Source organism: Chaetodon trifascialis, chromosome 10 (genome assembly GCF_039877785.1).
Source record: "Chaetodon trifascialis isolate fChaTrf1 chromosome 10, fChaTrf1.hap1, whole genome shotgun sequence".
Classification (NCBI taxonomy): domain Eukaryota; kingdom Metazoa; phylum Chordata; class Actinopteri; order Chaetodontiformes; family Chaetodontidae; genus Chaetodon; species Chaetodon trifascialis.
The window spans coordinates 22,654,697-22,672,194 of NC_092065.1; the positions used below are offsets into that span (position 1 = coordinate 22,654,697).

Sequence of the window (17,498 nt, forward strand, 5' to 3'; positions counted from 1 at the left end):
CAGATATTTACTAAATTCAATGAAGCTGACGAGGTCAAACTTTAAATATATTGTTTTTGTACAGTTTTCAACTGAGTAGAGTCAGGGTCAGGGTTGTAGTATGGATTTGAGACACACCATTAGTCTATTAAGGGCTAAAAGTCAACATTTCTCCTCTTTTCTGTTGCTTTGATTTTGACCCCTCTTCTTTTTAAATCCAACTCTGAAGTCCACAGTCTTTATGTCGGTGCAATCCTAAACCGATCTCGGTCGTTCTGGTGGCTACTGTTCGCTGAAGAAGATGCCTCATTTACAGGTTTCATTTTCCATGTGTACTAAACAGCTACACATTCAGCAAAGCTTTCATATAAAATGATTTTATTCAATTATCTTTTCATTAGCACAGTATTCACTATTAACATGTCTACTTTACATATCATTGCATACTTAATATCAGAACGCAGCTCGTTTTTTTTAAACACACAAAATAGATATAACAAGACTTATTTACACACACATTCAAATATACATGTACAGAAATGTCTGAATATCTTTCCCCCCTCCCTTGTGGCTCCCTCAAGCAAATTGTCAACTCAGTCTGATATGGCTCTACAGTGGATACCAACAGTTCCTGTAAATAATCCCAATCTGGCCTCTTCCATCACATATTCTAGAGGTATCGTGCAGACTGTGCAAAAAACTTTGAACAAAAAAACTTTCCTGGTTTACTGCACCATGTTTGGCACACATGGTCATATCTTTATAGTTTTCACTTCACATTGGTACAGTGATCCAGCTCTTGTTCTTATGTTACACTACTGATAAACAAAAAGTGGCCAAATGAAACATGATGAGAAAGAAAATGATTGAGGAAATAAAAACCATGACAAACATGTTAATAACAACCTGCCCGCTACCTTGAGGCTTCTTCAGCTTACCCACAGGTACACGTTAAAATCTAGGCACCACTGTCTGCATGAAAAGAAGAACCCTGGATCAGCCGGGAGGAGGAAGGGTCAGATCTTTCCGAGGATCTGCATGACAGCAATGGTGGTGCTCTGGCCGAAGATGAAAGCTCCACATAGCAAGGTCACACCTCCCCAAAAGGTGAGGATGACTCTGGAGAAGACAGGCTTCAATGTAACAACTACAGCAAATGTTGCAAGCATCTCTGCAAACAGTCGGTGGAAAAAGAAACGAGTCATCTCTTCGGTCTATCCCACAGGGTTTGAATGTGGGTATCACTGCGCCCCCCAGTGCCCCCCTGCAAATTAATAATCACTTAGCTGTGAATACAACTTGAGCATTCTGAATAGCCGCACTCTAAGCTGGGCGAACAGCCTGCAGTCTCTTCTGCACACCTGGCTCACCTTTAACAGCGCACAGATGCTTCAATCTCCCAGCATTTGTCAAATCATTAATGCTGACAAGACCGGCTTAAGATGACAGTCAGAAAAATAAGACTTGTTGATTTACATTCCTACAACAGAGACAAGCGAATAGCAAACGTCCATTCATCTGCAGGGGGCTGGAGGCAATCCCAGCTGAGATTTGGGGACACAGATCACCATTCAGGCTCCAGTTGTCCAAGCAACTGAAGCCCTCAGGTAAGAATGAATGTGACTGCATGTCAGTCATCTGCACATCACGTTTGAATCTTTACTGTGTATAAGTAGAAACTTTCACCTGCAGCTCATTTTAGAGCGTTACTGTCTGCAGCAACATAATTGGCAGAAACAGCCCACAAATATGTGGAGGTAACATTTCTGTCATAGCGTTTGTCATGTGTGTCAAAGCATCTGGATGGACAAGCAGAGGAAGGCTTCACCATCCTCAGATCTAGGACCAAGGTGCTGTTAGAATTCAAATGTCCATGTTCAAGGTTTCTCAAAGAATCAAAATGCTGATTAACACCCACTCAGGCAACTTATTATTCTACATTTATTCTCCGTCTTGAGTATTATTTTGAGTTACCACCCACACAGATATTTACAATACATTAACATTTAAATGAGGTTTTTTCTCACCTGGTCTTCCAGGACACTGGCTCAGACTGCATGGCAAACATCAAGCAGAGTCCTGTTCAAACATCACAGGGTTTAAGTTGTTGTAGCACAACTGGGAGAATATGAATCTACAGTATAACTAATGTTACCTGGAAAGATGAAGATAAAAAAGGCACTGATGCCTCCGATGACACTGATGACCTTGCTGATGTCTGGTACAAACGTGGCGATGAGCAGTGTCACTGTTATCCACAGTACCGTCAGCACGTAGCGGCTGCGGCTTTCGAACTCCACCATCACGGCGCCTTCGCATCTCCGCCGCCAGCTCAGCAGGGGGTCCTGGATCACCGATCTGATGTGCAGGGATGGGTAAGTTTTTGATCAGTTAGCGTGGCTGAAGACGGTCTTCATGCAGCCGAAGCACTGTCTTTGTAACACTGAGGTTGTGTGGAATATTTTTCATATTTATCAAAAGGTCCTGTGTCCACATCAGGTCATATTTATTATAAATGTGGGAAAACTTTATTCAAACTTCAGCTTAACATTTCAGATAACTTTGGGTGATTTCATGAAGGTGAGATAGAGCGACAGATTGACAGATTCAGCTGAAGTGATTTAAATTCACTACGGCCGTATCCCTGACCTGCCCAGCAGCAGGATGATGGGATAGATGGTGATGATGGAGACTCCGAACAGCAGCCTGGCAATGAGCATCAGAATGTCATCGCCGGTGTACGACATCAGGATGTCGGCTTTCACGTCCTTTCCAAATGTCAGGTACCCATAAACCCCTGCAACACAGAATGGAGGATGCCGTTTCCTTTTCCCTCTGCAACAGATACAGTGCATCTGACGCCAAATGGAAAAACTGACATTTTCACTCACAAAAAATGGCCAAGAGAGCTGACTCAGCACAAACATAGTGGCATAACGTACTCGTATGGATGCTGTATAGTGGGGCAATATGCCTAAAACATGTTCAAATCAGTTCATAGACCATGACATAGGTATGACGCATGCATTGATCCTTTCACGAAGAGGCTAAGAATATTAAAAATTTGTCAATGAGAGCTGCAACAAGAATAAACCTGTGTCCCATACTACATACTAATAGTTGTATACAGTATATGACATACTTAATGTAGTTACTGTGGGTGAATAGTATCCACACTACATATTCAAAACCTACTAGGAATTAGTCTTCAGTATGAACTATGCTAAAACGTACTATGGATTTGGCTACAGGAACTACAACCATGCTAGCAGCTCTGTGAGGCTGCACTGAGGCTGTCGCTTTAAGCTAAATGCTCAAACTGTTAGCACGCCAACACGCTAACAATGACAAGTATTCTGAAAAACAGAACAAGTTTAGCAAATTAGCATGCTAACACTTGTTAATTAGCACTAAACACAAAGTACAGATCATGTTCTTGGCATTACTTCTGCAGGTATTTGGGCATAAACCAAGGTTTTGGACAAATTACAGGTTTGACCTGGTGATGGTGCGAGATGAAAAGTCAGAGCATCACCACAGTTATTCCACTTCTTCCTCAGGGGGGCATGAATTTCTAAGCCAAATTTCATGACAAATCACTTCACTGGTTGTCGAGACATTTCAATCAAAACCACAAATGTCAACCTCAGGGGGGCGCTGGAGGAAATGTCAGGGGATCAGCTGAGTCATTACGATTCATTGTCTGGAGACCGTGAATATCTGTTCAAAATGTCAGTGCAATCAAATAGATGCTGAGATATTCCAGTTTGGACTGGAGCAGTGGACCATCAGACACTGCCGCTCCTAGAGGAGCTACAGAGGAAACTTTCAAGCTGCGACCTTCAAAGCATGCTGCTCGCTTCACCTTGATATGAGACGAAGCGGCGCGATCATACCTCTGGAACAGACTTCTCTGTATCAAAAGCAAGAACAGACTTTGTTTCCCCCCTGATGGTTTCTCTGGTGCTGACACTACACTGGAATTACAACGCAGGAGGAAGTGCATAGAAGAGAGGGGTAGTAGAAACCTGTGAGGGAGTAGATGACAAGACAGAAGATCATGGAGACCACGGAGATGAAGACCCAGTGGGAGAGCCGCTGGTTCTCCATGCTGCTGTAGATGGCGATGGATGCTTCGTGGCACTGGAACAAACACACAGACATGAAAAGAAATGGAAAAAAAAAATCAAAAAACGTGCACTCTGTGCAGAAAAGGTTAATTCCATCTGATCAGTCCAGCAGCTGACCTCATGCACCACTCCTCCTCTCATTCTAAATGCCAGAACACAAAATACAGATCCACCAACAGATAAAATAGGAACTAGTTGTCAGTCAGACAGATTGCGTGCCTCTCTAGCCGGTGCCCCGGGATTTTTCTCATCTGTTTGGAGCTCACAGTGCAGGGCGAGGATCCAGAGGTCTTATCTATGATCTTTCTGCCGGTGTGAGGAGCTGAGATAGGGAATTAAATGAAGGCTGTGGGCTCTGAGTGGTACAATAGGGCAAGTTAAACCATCACAGAGGTCAGGATACAGACTCTTGTCCCCACTTGATCCCAGCTGCCATTGCCCGGTTTTAAATCTCGCTTCCCCTTTTCTGCCATCCCCTCCCCCAACTCATCAGGTCTCTTTTCAATCCTTTGCAGTGCAATCACTCACCCTGAGGGCGTGTGTGTCTCTGTGTGTGTGTTCCTGTGAGAGGACATGCATCAGTCCTTTCACACTTTCCCCTCCTTTTATTAGATCCTGCCAGCATCCCTCAGGGGTTACCTTGGCAACTTGGGAAGTCACACATCAGTCTGTCGTGCTTTAGATTGACAGAATGATCTTTTTCCTTGTACCCTATCCCACTATTAAATATGAAAAGCTCACTCTGAGCCCTAAGCTGCAGCTGGCTGCTGACCTTTACACTACACTGAAACAGTCTCCTGAGAAAGTCCAGGTCCAAAAGATTTCTGAGAAAACCTACTCTGCATCACTTCAATGTCTGCTACTGTTTGCAGCAGAGAATTCGTTTTCTCCTTCGCCTCCAGTGGCGTCTCAGCACGCCGATGTTTGGTTTTATTGGTCTGCGTTGTGAGATCTGTCTCTGAAATGTCTGTCTCCAGCCCGGCACAACGGAAGTGAATTTGTTTGCTCGCAGCACTCCACAGCAGTGCATCCTTCCATATCATTATGGGCCATTTCTCCTGCACAAAGTAGTTTCAGTGGAAACTGTTGACAGTGAGGCCTACATCCAGAGATGTGCACACATCATCACGTCACATAAACACCTTTAGCACGTGCCTCCTCCATTGCTGTCTATGTGGTGTGTTTTCCCTTTGGCACCAGTCTCATCCTGCTGTATGCCAAGTGATGCACAAAGCTGTTGACCCCAACCACACTAACCAGCCAATGGCTGAAGGTTTCTGTGACTTCCATGTTCAGATTAACACACTGACATATTTCCTTCTTGCTGAGAGTTCGATGAGATGATAGATACCTCTCTCATGTCTGTCAGTATTTAGCTTGGCTCAGCATAAAGACTGGAAACTGGGGAAAACAGTTTCCCAGTTTCCAGTCTGGGAAAGAATTTACAGAACAACTACTGTGCTGTCATACAGACTATTACTGTGATCTAAAATTAGGTGATAGAAGATTTTGGCCACATTGCCCCCCTGCAGAGGTGGAAGTAAGTAGCATTTCAGCTTCTCTCTCCAGCTCCTTTTTTGGTATTTTGCCTTTATCACGCACTACGTTTACACGCAGTCAGTATTCGAGTTATGGTCAATATTCCGGTTTCTGAAACATTCAGAATAACCCGTTTACACGCGTGAGCAAACAGGGTAATCAATTGGGATATCGCGATCAAAACAGCGACGCACGGAGAAGGTCATGACGCAATGCGCGTCATTTCAGCTTCTTCTTCCTGTATCCAAAAACAACAACAACAACAACAACAACAACAACAACAACAACAGCAGCACGGCGGATAATGAACAGCCGGGGCTGGTGCTGACCCACCACCAGTACTTGACACTATTCTGTCTCACTTTCTTCATGATTCCTTGCGAATAGAACATGCGCAGAACACAAAGTAATGTTCCGTTCGATGGGGATATTAGTGTTTACGTGACCAAATATTCGGGTTAGAAAAGGAAGAAAGACTTTGAGCAATTATCACATTTGCCTTCAGAATGCTGTTGCACATTTTACAAACTAGCTCTTTTCAACCATCCTCAGGCCTTGACTGAGAATGTAGAGCAGAAGCCCTGTTTTTCTGCTATAATAAGGGGGTGTTTCTGTAACGTGATGTTGCTGTTTGAGTTTTGAAAATGCAACTTCTCATTGTTTTGATCACCAAAACTGAAATCCCATTTACCTCCATTGTTTTGGGCTGGTGGCAGAAAATCAGACAGATGTGGACAAATACTGTAAAACCCAAACTAACTGCAAGGACAGGTTCTACGAGTGAGAAAAATCTGCTTATTACTTGCTGGGTGTTTTAATGTAGTTCCATGCATGTCTCTAGAATTTTGCAGCCATAATTAAACAGCTTTCCCCTCCTGAAGCACTCAAACATATATAAGTCACACACAACCGCACACTCAGTGGCCTCCAGCCCTACCACAGTGTAATGCTCCAAGCACATGTTAAACAAGTCTCAGAGGGTGTTACATGAATACATTTCAAAGTGATGCACTCACTTGGAAACCAAAGCAGATGGTCGGGATGACGCTGAACATGGAGGCCCAGGAGCTGATTCTGCACACAGAGAGGAGGAGGCACGAGAGTCATTTTTTGGATTTCACAAATGCCATGAAGAAGAAGACTTAAGCTATTGTTAGGGCACCATTCATAATGCCACGGCATTTAGAGACACTTCCATAGAGTTCATCTGTCAATCACAGGCGCACAGCTGACAAGAGCAGCTGGGGGAAGTCAGGGAGCCAGAAGGAGCATCTTTACAGTGACACGGGGGTTTAAGGAGAGGAGCGAGCACAGTGTCTGATCTACTTTATCTGTGCTGGTGGCCTCGATTCAGAGCAGATTTATGACTCATGACATGTCATATTTCCTGGAAACAACCTCATTACATGAACTTGCTCTGGTGATCAAGTATATTATTACATGAAAAGACAGCCTCGAAGGGAAAACTTTACTTAAAAAAAACCCCAAAAAACTCCTGTTTATCATCTTGTTCTAATTATTTTATTTTCTTTCTTCATTTCCAGCCAAACCGCTGAGGCTTGAAGGTAGATTACACACCTCGCTTCCATCGTGCACACAGCAGTAAATACGGACAGCTACGCATATATTCACAGAAAATTATTTTGTAATCAGTTTTGACAGCCGCAGACTGTTTTCCACAGCGAATGTTGAGAGAATAGTCTGACATTTTGGAAACACAGTTATTTGCTTTCTTGCAAAGAAAGAAACGAGACGACCAATACCACTCATTTGTTTGTCAAACACGGAGCTAGCCTGGCTTTGCATAAGGACTGGACACAGAGGGAGAAGTCATTCACGTCAGTCGTATCGTACAATAAGGCAAGTGTAAAAACAAGTTTAGCTAGCTGTTTGCCCCTGATACCAGTCTTTATGCTAAGCTAAGATAACCGTCTCCTGGCTGTAGCTTCATATTTGACAGACAAATATGACTCTCTGCATGAAAGCAAATCAATGAAGTTCCCAAAAATGTCATAAAATAAGTGCTGCAAACAGGAGGACGACTCAGCATTGCACTCATGATGGAACCAATTTGCTTGTAACAACACATATCTACTCTCAACACTGATTTTCAGTAGCCACTGTGACTGGTGGAGGTTGCCGGGAGCCTTGCATCCCATCATTTGTCCCCATCCACACAGGAAAGCACCCACACACTCACAGACACAAACACACACGTACCCACTGCTGTAGAGAGGCGCGATGTGAACCATAACAGAGGGCATAGTGTGGTATTTGATGATGATGGCAGTGGTCAGGTAGGTCGCAGCGAGAGTGCCGAGAACACTGTGAGGGGACAGGGACAAAATGCCTGGGTCACGCAGAAATGACACAAACCAGAGACATTTAAGTGCAACAGATGAGTGGAGACTGACCGGAGGTGTCATTTATCTATATACACGCATACAATTTTACATCACTGCAGCAAGATGAGTGGTTTAACTACTGAAGCTCAGCAAAGCCTTTTCAAAAACTTTCATGTATAATGTTCCAAACACATTCACACTTTCATGGCAATCTGCCTGTTATTTGACACATTTTCTTGTGTGTAAACTAGTGCTGTCAATCGATTAAAATATTTAATCGCGATTAATCTTATGAATGTCATACTTAACTCGCGATTAATTGCAAATTAATCGTATATTTTCATCTATTCAAAATGTCCCTTGAATTATCATTTTAATAGTGTTATCAACATGGAAATGTGGATAGGCTCGCTCTGTGCAAATGTTTTTTCACATTCACATTTGAATGAATCAAATCTCAAACAATTTAACACTGTCAATACACAGATGACAAAAAAATAAATACTTGGTTACAAAAAAGTTACAAAGTGCACATCATTGTAAACTAGGACTCAGGCTATAGTGCAGTTAATGGCTTAAACTTTCCTTTCTTAAGTTTCCTCTGAACATAACAGCATCCATACGCCTCTGTCGAAAGCCGTCCACTGTCGACTGGTTTTGAAAAGGAGGCGGCGGAGAATTCGCATTCGCCGTGTGTTTGGCCATCAAGTGGTATTTCAGACTGGATGTGCTATGGTGATAATTCAGTTCACACCAACAATACACACAGATAACTTTGGTCTTGTCAGTCGACCCATCTGGCAACTTTTTCCAGATGAATCTTGTTTGCATCCATTTCCACACAAACCGCTAGCCTACTTTTTAACGGCTAGCGAGCAGACCAGACCAAACACGTGCGTGGGGCGTGTCTATTGTTTTGTTTCCGGTTTACAATCAGATCCTGTAGTTTTTCTTACGTTACTAGCAGTGGCCACAGCTTATAAAAAACTACAAGTTCACTAGGTCACAAAGAGCGTTAATCTCACGATAAAAAAAAATGACACCGTTAAAACTGATTTGCGTTAACACGTTAATAACCCGATATTTTTGACAGCACTAGTGTAAACCCAACAGAAAAGTTAAAGAAGCACTCAAAATATACACGTGTGTGTGGACAAACAGCTGACGTGCATGTATGCATTCCAACATGCGACAATGGCCACCGGACCTGATGTACTTCTGAATGCTGATCTCTTTGGGGATGGACAGCGGCAGGATGAGGAGGATGCAGAGCAGCACCAGGGCGAAGCGCTGGTCTGTGTAGAAGTGGTACGGCCTCTCTGACTCCGGCAAACCAGTTACCAGCTCATACAGGGAGCCACACACTGACAGGTGAACGAGAAAGCACAAACATGACACGCATGACTATCTGTGCCAAAGATGAGGAACATTAAGGCATCATTTCATTTGGTGCAGAGAGGGAAACACCTGCTTCAGACCATATATCAAATCAGTCCTCCATCTGTGGACATTGTGTCACTCAGGTGACACTCAATGCAACAAACCACAGACATAAATCTGCCCTTAAACTGAGAGGAGACTAAAGCCAAACAAGGTCATGGAGGATTCGTCCAGACAGAAGAAGAGGAAAGAGATCGTAATCGACCGGAGAGAAAGTGGAGCTGGATGACTACGAAAAAAGAAAAAACAAACGAGTGATTCAAATCTGAATTAAAGGAGGCAACAGATTCCAATTAAAGAAGTGGTCATGGTCACATTACGGTTCCTCCTCCTCAGACCTGGTCTGATTTTGGGACATTAACTGGCTGGCACTCACTCATTAGAGCTGCTCAACAGTCATTTCACTACAGGTTTCAGACAGCAGGTCTGTTCAAACTCAAGTTCTTTCCAAAAATGAATATTAATGATAAAGCTGGAAAGAGATTTTACAAAAAAGTACCAATCAGTCTGTAGGGCTAAGGCCAACTCACACTTCTCCAGCTGGTCATCCACTATGACCAGAAAGGCCACAGAGATGATGAAGAGGTTGAAGACGAAGCAGATCTCACACAGCTGACCGATGGCCGGCCCGCACACCTCCTTCACCACGGCCTGGTACGTGCACTGGCCGCTGATGGATGAAGAGTAGCCCAGGATGATCAGACCACTGACCAGGAACACAAGGGAGACCTGAGGGGGTGAAGGAAAGCCGAACGATGGAGCCAAGAGACCCAGAGGACACATTTTTAAGGCAGGATATTGATATTTTTATGGATGCGCTAAAGATTTGACATGATAACTTCAAAATGTCATTTTGTGACACAATTTCTGAATTATCTTTGGGATTTCTCTGCTAACACTCCTTGTTACTTCGGCCTAAACACAACAATATTCTCCAACAGGTTGAGCTCTCATTGAGACAACAGCAGCGACATTTGAGAGTTGTCTTTTTTTTAAGTCCCTTTTGAAGACCCACCTCTTTTCACTAGCCTTCGACTAGTGTCTGCTTTTTCAAACGCTAGTGTTTATGTTCCCTAGTAATCCTTCAGTTACCTTTTAAATGATCTGTTTTTGTTTTTGTTTTATTTTAACTCTTGCACTCAATGTCTTTTAACCCTTTCCTTTTGCCCTGGTTCTTTCCTGTCTTTATTGCACTTTAGGCTCTCTCATGTGAAGCACTTCGGTGCGACCCAGCCGTCTGTAAATGTGCCAGAGAAATAAAAACTGACTTGACTTGATTTTTAAAAAGCAGCTGAGTATAAAAACTATTACTTCGGAATCAACACTGAAAGTCATGATTCTTATTTAAAACAATACACATTTTGACCAGCAGATGGTGCCAATGTCACAAATTCCTAAGTGGCTGTAATGAAACTGCTTTCTCCTTTTTTTTTAACTACAGATTGAGAACAATTTTTGATTTTGTTGTCTACACAGACAATGCAAAAAAACATTTATTGTTCCAGATATATTGAGCTATTTTCCACATACACTGACAAGGCTAACTTGTACATATTATCCCACTCTAGCTGCTATAATGGAACATCAAAGAGAAGAGGTTGGCCATCTGAAATTTTCCAGTCAAACCCTTTCAGCTTTGACGCTAAAAGATGAGCCAAGCAATTACCTTCACAGCCCAGGAGGTTGCCCCTCCAGCCCCGCTACGTATCAGGATTAATGTCAGTGTCTTCTGGGTTAATATGCTGACAAGAAGCAGGGAGCAACTATAACAAGAGGTGTGGAGGCTAAAGTGTCTCCTCCATAACAATAAGAAAACCAGCTTCACAGCGAAAGCCCTGGAGAGAGAAGGCACCCTTCAGGGTCTCAGACCTCTATGAGCCAACACCCTACGACCCTGCTTTCTCGACAATTTAATCAGTACTTTCATGATCAGTTAAGCTATAAATCATGTTTTCAATTAATTTAATAAAGAAAATAGCACAAGACAATTCCCTGTCAAGTTTCCAAAGTCTAAGTGATGCATCAAATTGCTTATTTTGTCTTAACACACCCACACAGAACTGTATTGAATTTAATAGCATACACAACACATTAGCAAATGATTGTTGTGTGAAGAATATGCGGAGACGAAGGCAAGAGCTAAAAGCTGAGTAAATATTGGACTTACTTTTGCTTGGTGGCCAGAGACAAGACAGTAAATGAATGCTAATGTGGCTAAATGTATTTAAGTAAATGCTTACTGACAGATTAACCATGAAAAAAAATTCTATAATCCTTTGATATGTGGTGGCTGTGCATCTATCAGCATGTTCTGCCCCCTAGTGGCAAAAAATATAGCAATTCAAATTAAATATCAAATTGTCATTGAATAATGTCTTGGAAGTCCTGGCATACAAAAACTTTCTTTGTTTCAGGTCAAGATAACTCACTTGTTTAATTTCACATCCAGTTTTGGAATTGGAGGACATGAAGATGAAACCACATGAGTCAAATTAAAAGTTGGGAAATTTTTGACTTTCTTTGAGACAATAAAAAGGGACAAGATCAAGGACGCAGACAATTTACATTTAAACACATTCAAGCCTTATTTTGTCCAAAGTCTCCAGGCAGACAAATGATAAGGAAGGAGCAGCAAAGAAGGCAAGAGAATGAAGTGAATGCTTTTCAAACAGAAAAGACGAGGAAAAAGAGAAATATACGGAAGCCCTCTGTATCTACTGCTCGGGGTTTTTTCCGGTAAAATGTAGGAGGGAGAACGAGGGCAGACGGTGACACGAGGAAAATGATTTCTATTTTTCTCTGCAACTCTTGAACAGTGGTTTTATCTGTAGAGTCACACAAAAAGAAGTGAAACAGGAATGCATGCTCTGCTTCTCCGACTGAGCTGCTCCATTCCTCTTCGGACAAACTGGAGCGCACAGGTTCCCCAGAACAATTCCCATCATCCACATGAGAGACGGCCAAAAAAAAAAAAAAAAAAAGACTCATGCTGGGATTTGTGGTGAGTCTGGGAACTTTTATACACACAGCTTTCAAGTCAGTGATGATCAAGTGAGGTGGAAAGGTTACGCACAATGAAGGTAAAAAAGACTGAAGCGTTAATCCCCAAAACAATTTCAATATTGCAGTGATGTGAGTGACGGAGTGGGAGAAAAGAGGTGAGCGTCAGAGGAGAAGTGAGACTGATAAGAACAGAGTGAAGGTAAAAGGTGCTGAGGTCAAGTCTAACATGGCCTCTCCTGTCAGGTGGAACAGATCACAATCTCCTTAATTGATCTCAGTGGACCTCAGCCCTCACTGGATAAGATGCATCTGCCCTACAACAAACTTCCAATAAAATGAATATAAAAAAGTTACCTGACTTTTGATAAATAACCTTCAAAAAGCGCAGTTTGGCTGCCTCAGCTTTTAAGATCTGTGCCAAAACCCAGCAAAGCGTAGAGTAGAAATATCCTATTATATTCTTATTTTGTAGAAAAAACATGCCCACCAGCTCCACGGTGACTGCGCTGCGGATGCCCCCGGCTCTCTCGAAGGCCCAGGGGAAATTGAGGAGGCCGGCGCCCAGAGCGGATTTCAGCATGATGAAAATGGCCCCCATGGAGCCGAGCCGAGGCCCGGCGGTCACGTCCAGCGGGGGCTTGGCTGAGGCTGAAGCCAGCAGACTGATGCTCTCTCTGGCCAACTCCTCCATGCTTCAACCGGTGGGAAACTCTCAGCGGGGCACACTGACGCACACGCGCGCTCACAGGCTACAGACATACACCCGCGCGGGCCGGCGGTGGGCTCTTAACCACTCCTCGCGCACGCTGCTGAGCTTTGAGGGCCGGGCCGCTCGAGGGGCAAGGTGAGCCGCATGGCCGGAGGAGGGGCAACTGATGCCTTCAGGTGCTGCTCGGAAACTGTGCGCAAGGGACCACAAGGGACTTACTATGCTACCTAATCAATGAAAATATATTTAGAAAATACATGGCACAGTAAGACAGATGAAGACGCGTCCACTTCACCATAGTTTAAGATAAACTCTGCGTGCCATAATAAAATCAACAATGATGATATTTCCAGCAGTAGATGAAATGCACATAAGGGACTCCTGGTGCCCAAAGCAGTCACAATTAAATCTAAAATATAATAATTTCTTAGCCCACTGTTGTTTCATTCATTTGTAAGGGACCATGGCCACAAATGGCATCTGATGCCTTTTACCACAGTTAGCATAAAGCAAATGTTTTCCTTAATGCATAATCTGAGAAGAAGGAGAACACACTGATGAAAACTGGAGGAGGACTTGGAGGAGTTGGGAAGGTATGAGAAGGATGTTGAAGGGCTGGGACGGGGGACAAAAGAGGACGTCTGTGTGGGGCCAGAATGTCTTGTTCCGGCTGGTCACACTATCACATGCACTGGTAGAGGACTTAGGGAGTTGCGAGGGTCCCACGTGGACAAGATTGTTCTCACACAAGCATAAAAGATCAGATCCGTCACTGATGCTGTTGTATGTGGGTGAAACCCATCTGATTACACTTCAGGATGCAAAGAAAACTCAAATACACTTCAGGTTCAAAATGTTAGCAGTATTTATCATGAGCAATGTGGAGTTTGTCAGGTGAGGAAGCAGTCACAATTACTCATCTGAGAAGACGACTCTGAAATGTCCAGCAGTGGAAACATGTGCACAGCAGCTTTTAAATTCCATGCACAAAATTGATGTGGTGGTACAAAAGCCAAAAACATATTGAGTTCACCATACAGCATCCCTTTATTTCACTTGTGAAGTTGAGTTCCTGGCTTTTAATTTCATGGATGAAAATGAAAAAGCAACACAAATCAATTTCCTGCAGTACAGTTGCAGGGTAACAGATACCCTGCAGTGCTCTGAAGGAAAGGAAGGACATGGACCGAAGCAGGAAGTAATATGTTGATTCGCATATGTAATCAAAGGTGCTTCAGAACAACTGAACCCACTGAGGTGTAACCCCTTCTATTCAAATGTAGAGGAACAGTACAGAAAATTCATCTCACAAATTGAAAATGAGTGAGATCATGAGGAAGAGGAGTTCAGGTCTTTCAAGCCCGTCATAAGATGTCAGTGGGTGAGAAAAGTCACGAGTCTCAAGTCCTGGAAATGAAGGCCAAGTAGTGAAATCTAAGTCTTACATTTTGTGTTAGGAACAGTTTGTAAACTACAGAAAATCTACAGAATAATGAATGTTTTTAAGCAACAATGCGAGGGGAATGGCACCAGCTGCACTTTTCTTTTATTGATAATTAGCAAATATGAGCATGCCAACTCAATAAAATAGCAAGACGAATATTATATATAATATATTTTCAAACTGTACAACTCCTCCCTCTGAATGGCCCTTGTCTAAGTATATATATTTTGTCTCAGTATATATATTTTGTATATATATTTTGTTTTATATATATATATTTTTTCTCTTTTAATTGCACTACATGTTTATCTCTTCTAACTCTTCTATTATCTCATCTATCTCTTCTTCATCTCTTCTGTTTCTTCTATTCTCGTAAGCAGCATAACTAAAACAATTTCCCCTCGGGGATCAATAAAGTATTTCTGATTTCTGATCTGATTTCTGATTATACCTTCTAAACATCAGCATGTTAACACTGTCATTGTGAGCATGCTAAAATTAGCATTTAGCTCACAGCACCCCTGTGCCTAAGCACAGCCTCACAAAGCTGCTAGCATACCTTCGTCTAGTTGAAATGAGAATTTATTTCTTTCAGATAAAGCTAATGATATGTTAAAGTCATATGACTGGCTGCACCTTGTTACATTATTCCTGGTATAGAAACACTTTCATATTGCCATCTTTTGAGGACCACAGCACAGTCTGTGCTGCTCTGCGCTGCTTTTCCTGCTCATACAACAGCACTGGCAGCTTTCCAACCGATTCCAAGCGCACTTTTGTTATATCATAAGTTTTAATCTTTGGACTTGGGCGGGAGTCATTCCGAGTTAAAAGGCCAAAGTCCGAGTGAAGTCACAAGTCATTTGTGTTAAAGTCAATGTCGAGTCTTTTTTGATTTTGTCAGGTCTTACGTCATCTTATTTATGACTTGAGTCTGTCTCGAGTCCAAGTCACATGAACTCAAGTCAGGGCTCCTTTGTAAAAAGTTTGTTGCTGGCTGACATAGTTCAATCTTGGCTCTGAGGGGACAAATGGATGATATGGAGGAAAGGAGACAGAGGAACACGTGAACAGGTCTGACCGAAGGGGAAGCAGGAGTGTAGATGCCAGCCTTTCATGCTTGCACAGACATTAATGGATAAAGTGGATGGGGAAAGGTACAGGCTGGTAGGAGATATGATGGGGGAAGAAGTGATGAATCTGAGGGGGGTTGAGAGTTCAGCTGAGAGCCGCCACAGTGTCTCTTTCAACTGCCTGTCCAGGATGTGAGCAGGCGACCTGATTGGCCTGACAGGAAGTCCTGGCATCTGGGAACCGTGGAGGGAAAGAGGGCATGTGACCTCCACTCACTACCAGCTTTCCCAAATCTTGTTAGCACAGCTATCTGGCTCCAGGGTCATTTCCCAGTTTCCCAAGGTTCCAAGGGAGATTAGTTCTCGAGTGGGGCCGTCATCCTACAGGACTGGTGACAGATTCACAGGCTGATCTGGCCTATTAGGCTCGGATAAGGAGCCAAAGCTCGGACCCCCGAGCACACCGATACACATCACCTCTGATGAAATCAACCTGCATCACTGAATTTAGCCCATAACCAATACTAAAACCACGAGGGAGATGGAATTAATCCATTCCATTCATAATTACTCCACAGAAAAAAATGCAATTATTCCTTTTCAAAGGTCTGTAAAAATAGAGAGATGAAATGCAGTAAGCTGCAGAATAAAAAGGAATTAGCTCATGTCACAACTTTAACCTCTGCTTTCCTTTTCAGCCTTGGAAGTGCTTGTGGAGACTGCAGCCAAATTCTTTTGCAGGTTTCATCACATTGTTGTAATGCCAACAGTGTACTGATGAGCAATTTGGCAAGAAAAATATACATTAATTTTTTAAGCATCATACTGATTGCTGTTCCTGATTAAGCAATTCCCAATTATTTCCAGTTTGGATCATTCACTTTGTCTTATTCAATCTACAAGTGTACTTCAAGCTTCAGGCCTTCCTGGTCATTCAGATGCATCCCTGACTCACTTCTGGCCGATGACCTTTTTGCACATCATTACCTCGTCCCTCTATCTGCTTTTGTTTCCTGCCACCTCTCACCTGTCTGCTGTTAAATAACGACAAAAATAACCCCCCAAACTTCAAAATTCCTATCTTTTAATTGATTCTGCTGAGATGTTCACATTTTGATACATAATTCATATCCACAGCTTGAATTAGTGCCTTGCACTTGTGTGTCTCTGCCAACCAGCCAATTTGGTGTTCATGTCTGTCCAGACTCATATGTATAGTGAAGACTTTGAAGGAATTTAATAAAAGGTATTAAGTGTATTTTTTGGTTTTTCTACAGAGGAGGACAGAGGACTGATCGAGATCACATGGAGCAACGACAATCACCTGAAGCTCAGTATGAGCAGAACTTCAAATATGGACGTGGACGTGGAAGCTTCACAGGCAAAGAGAGCACAATCACCAGTTTCAAGGTGGACACCCAAGATTAGTGTCACCAATTCAGTATCTGACCAAATGTGAAATATGGTCACAATCTCCCCTTCTGTTCCTCAGTTATGGTGTTGAATAATGGCCAGAGGTGTCTTTATTAGCATATGAATTCTTGAGTTCACGTGTTTTTTGAGGTCACAGTAACATTTGACCATTGAGCACCAAAATCTAATCAGTTCACCTTTGAGATATCACACTCTCAAAACAATGACTGCCACCCCTCTACCCTTATGACCAACCAGTCGAGGCAGATGGTCGCCCACCCAGAGCCTGGTTCTGCTTCAGGTTTCTGCCTGTTAAAAGGAATTTTTTCCTCGCCACTGCCACAAGTGCTTGCTCATGCTGGATCTCTGCAGATTAAGAGTGTGGTCTTGATGCACAGTTGTGTTTCAGATGCCACAAAAAAC

The 17,498-nt window shown here is 42.9% G+C and overlaps 1 protein-coding gene across 1 annotated transcript; it reads right to left on the reverse strand.

Annotated features, from left to right (window-relative positions):
* Window positions 1–995: 995 nt before the first annotated feature.
* slc38a8a (solute carrier family 38 member 8a) lies at window positions 996–13,195 on the reverse strand. The gene is given in 11 exon segments (XM_070972915.1): window positions 996–1,098; window positions 2,007–2,058; window positions 2,135–2,337; window positions 2,629–2,776; window positions 4,008–4,122; window positions 6,665–6,722; window positions 7,869–7,973; window positions 9,201–9,357; window positions 9,964–10,162; window positions 12,924–13,150; window positions 13,153–13,195. Coding segments are annotated over 11 exon segments (1,410 nt in total).
* Between the last annotated feature and the right edge of the window lie 4,303 nt (window positions 13,196–17,498).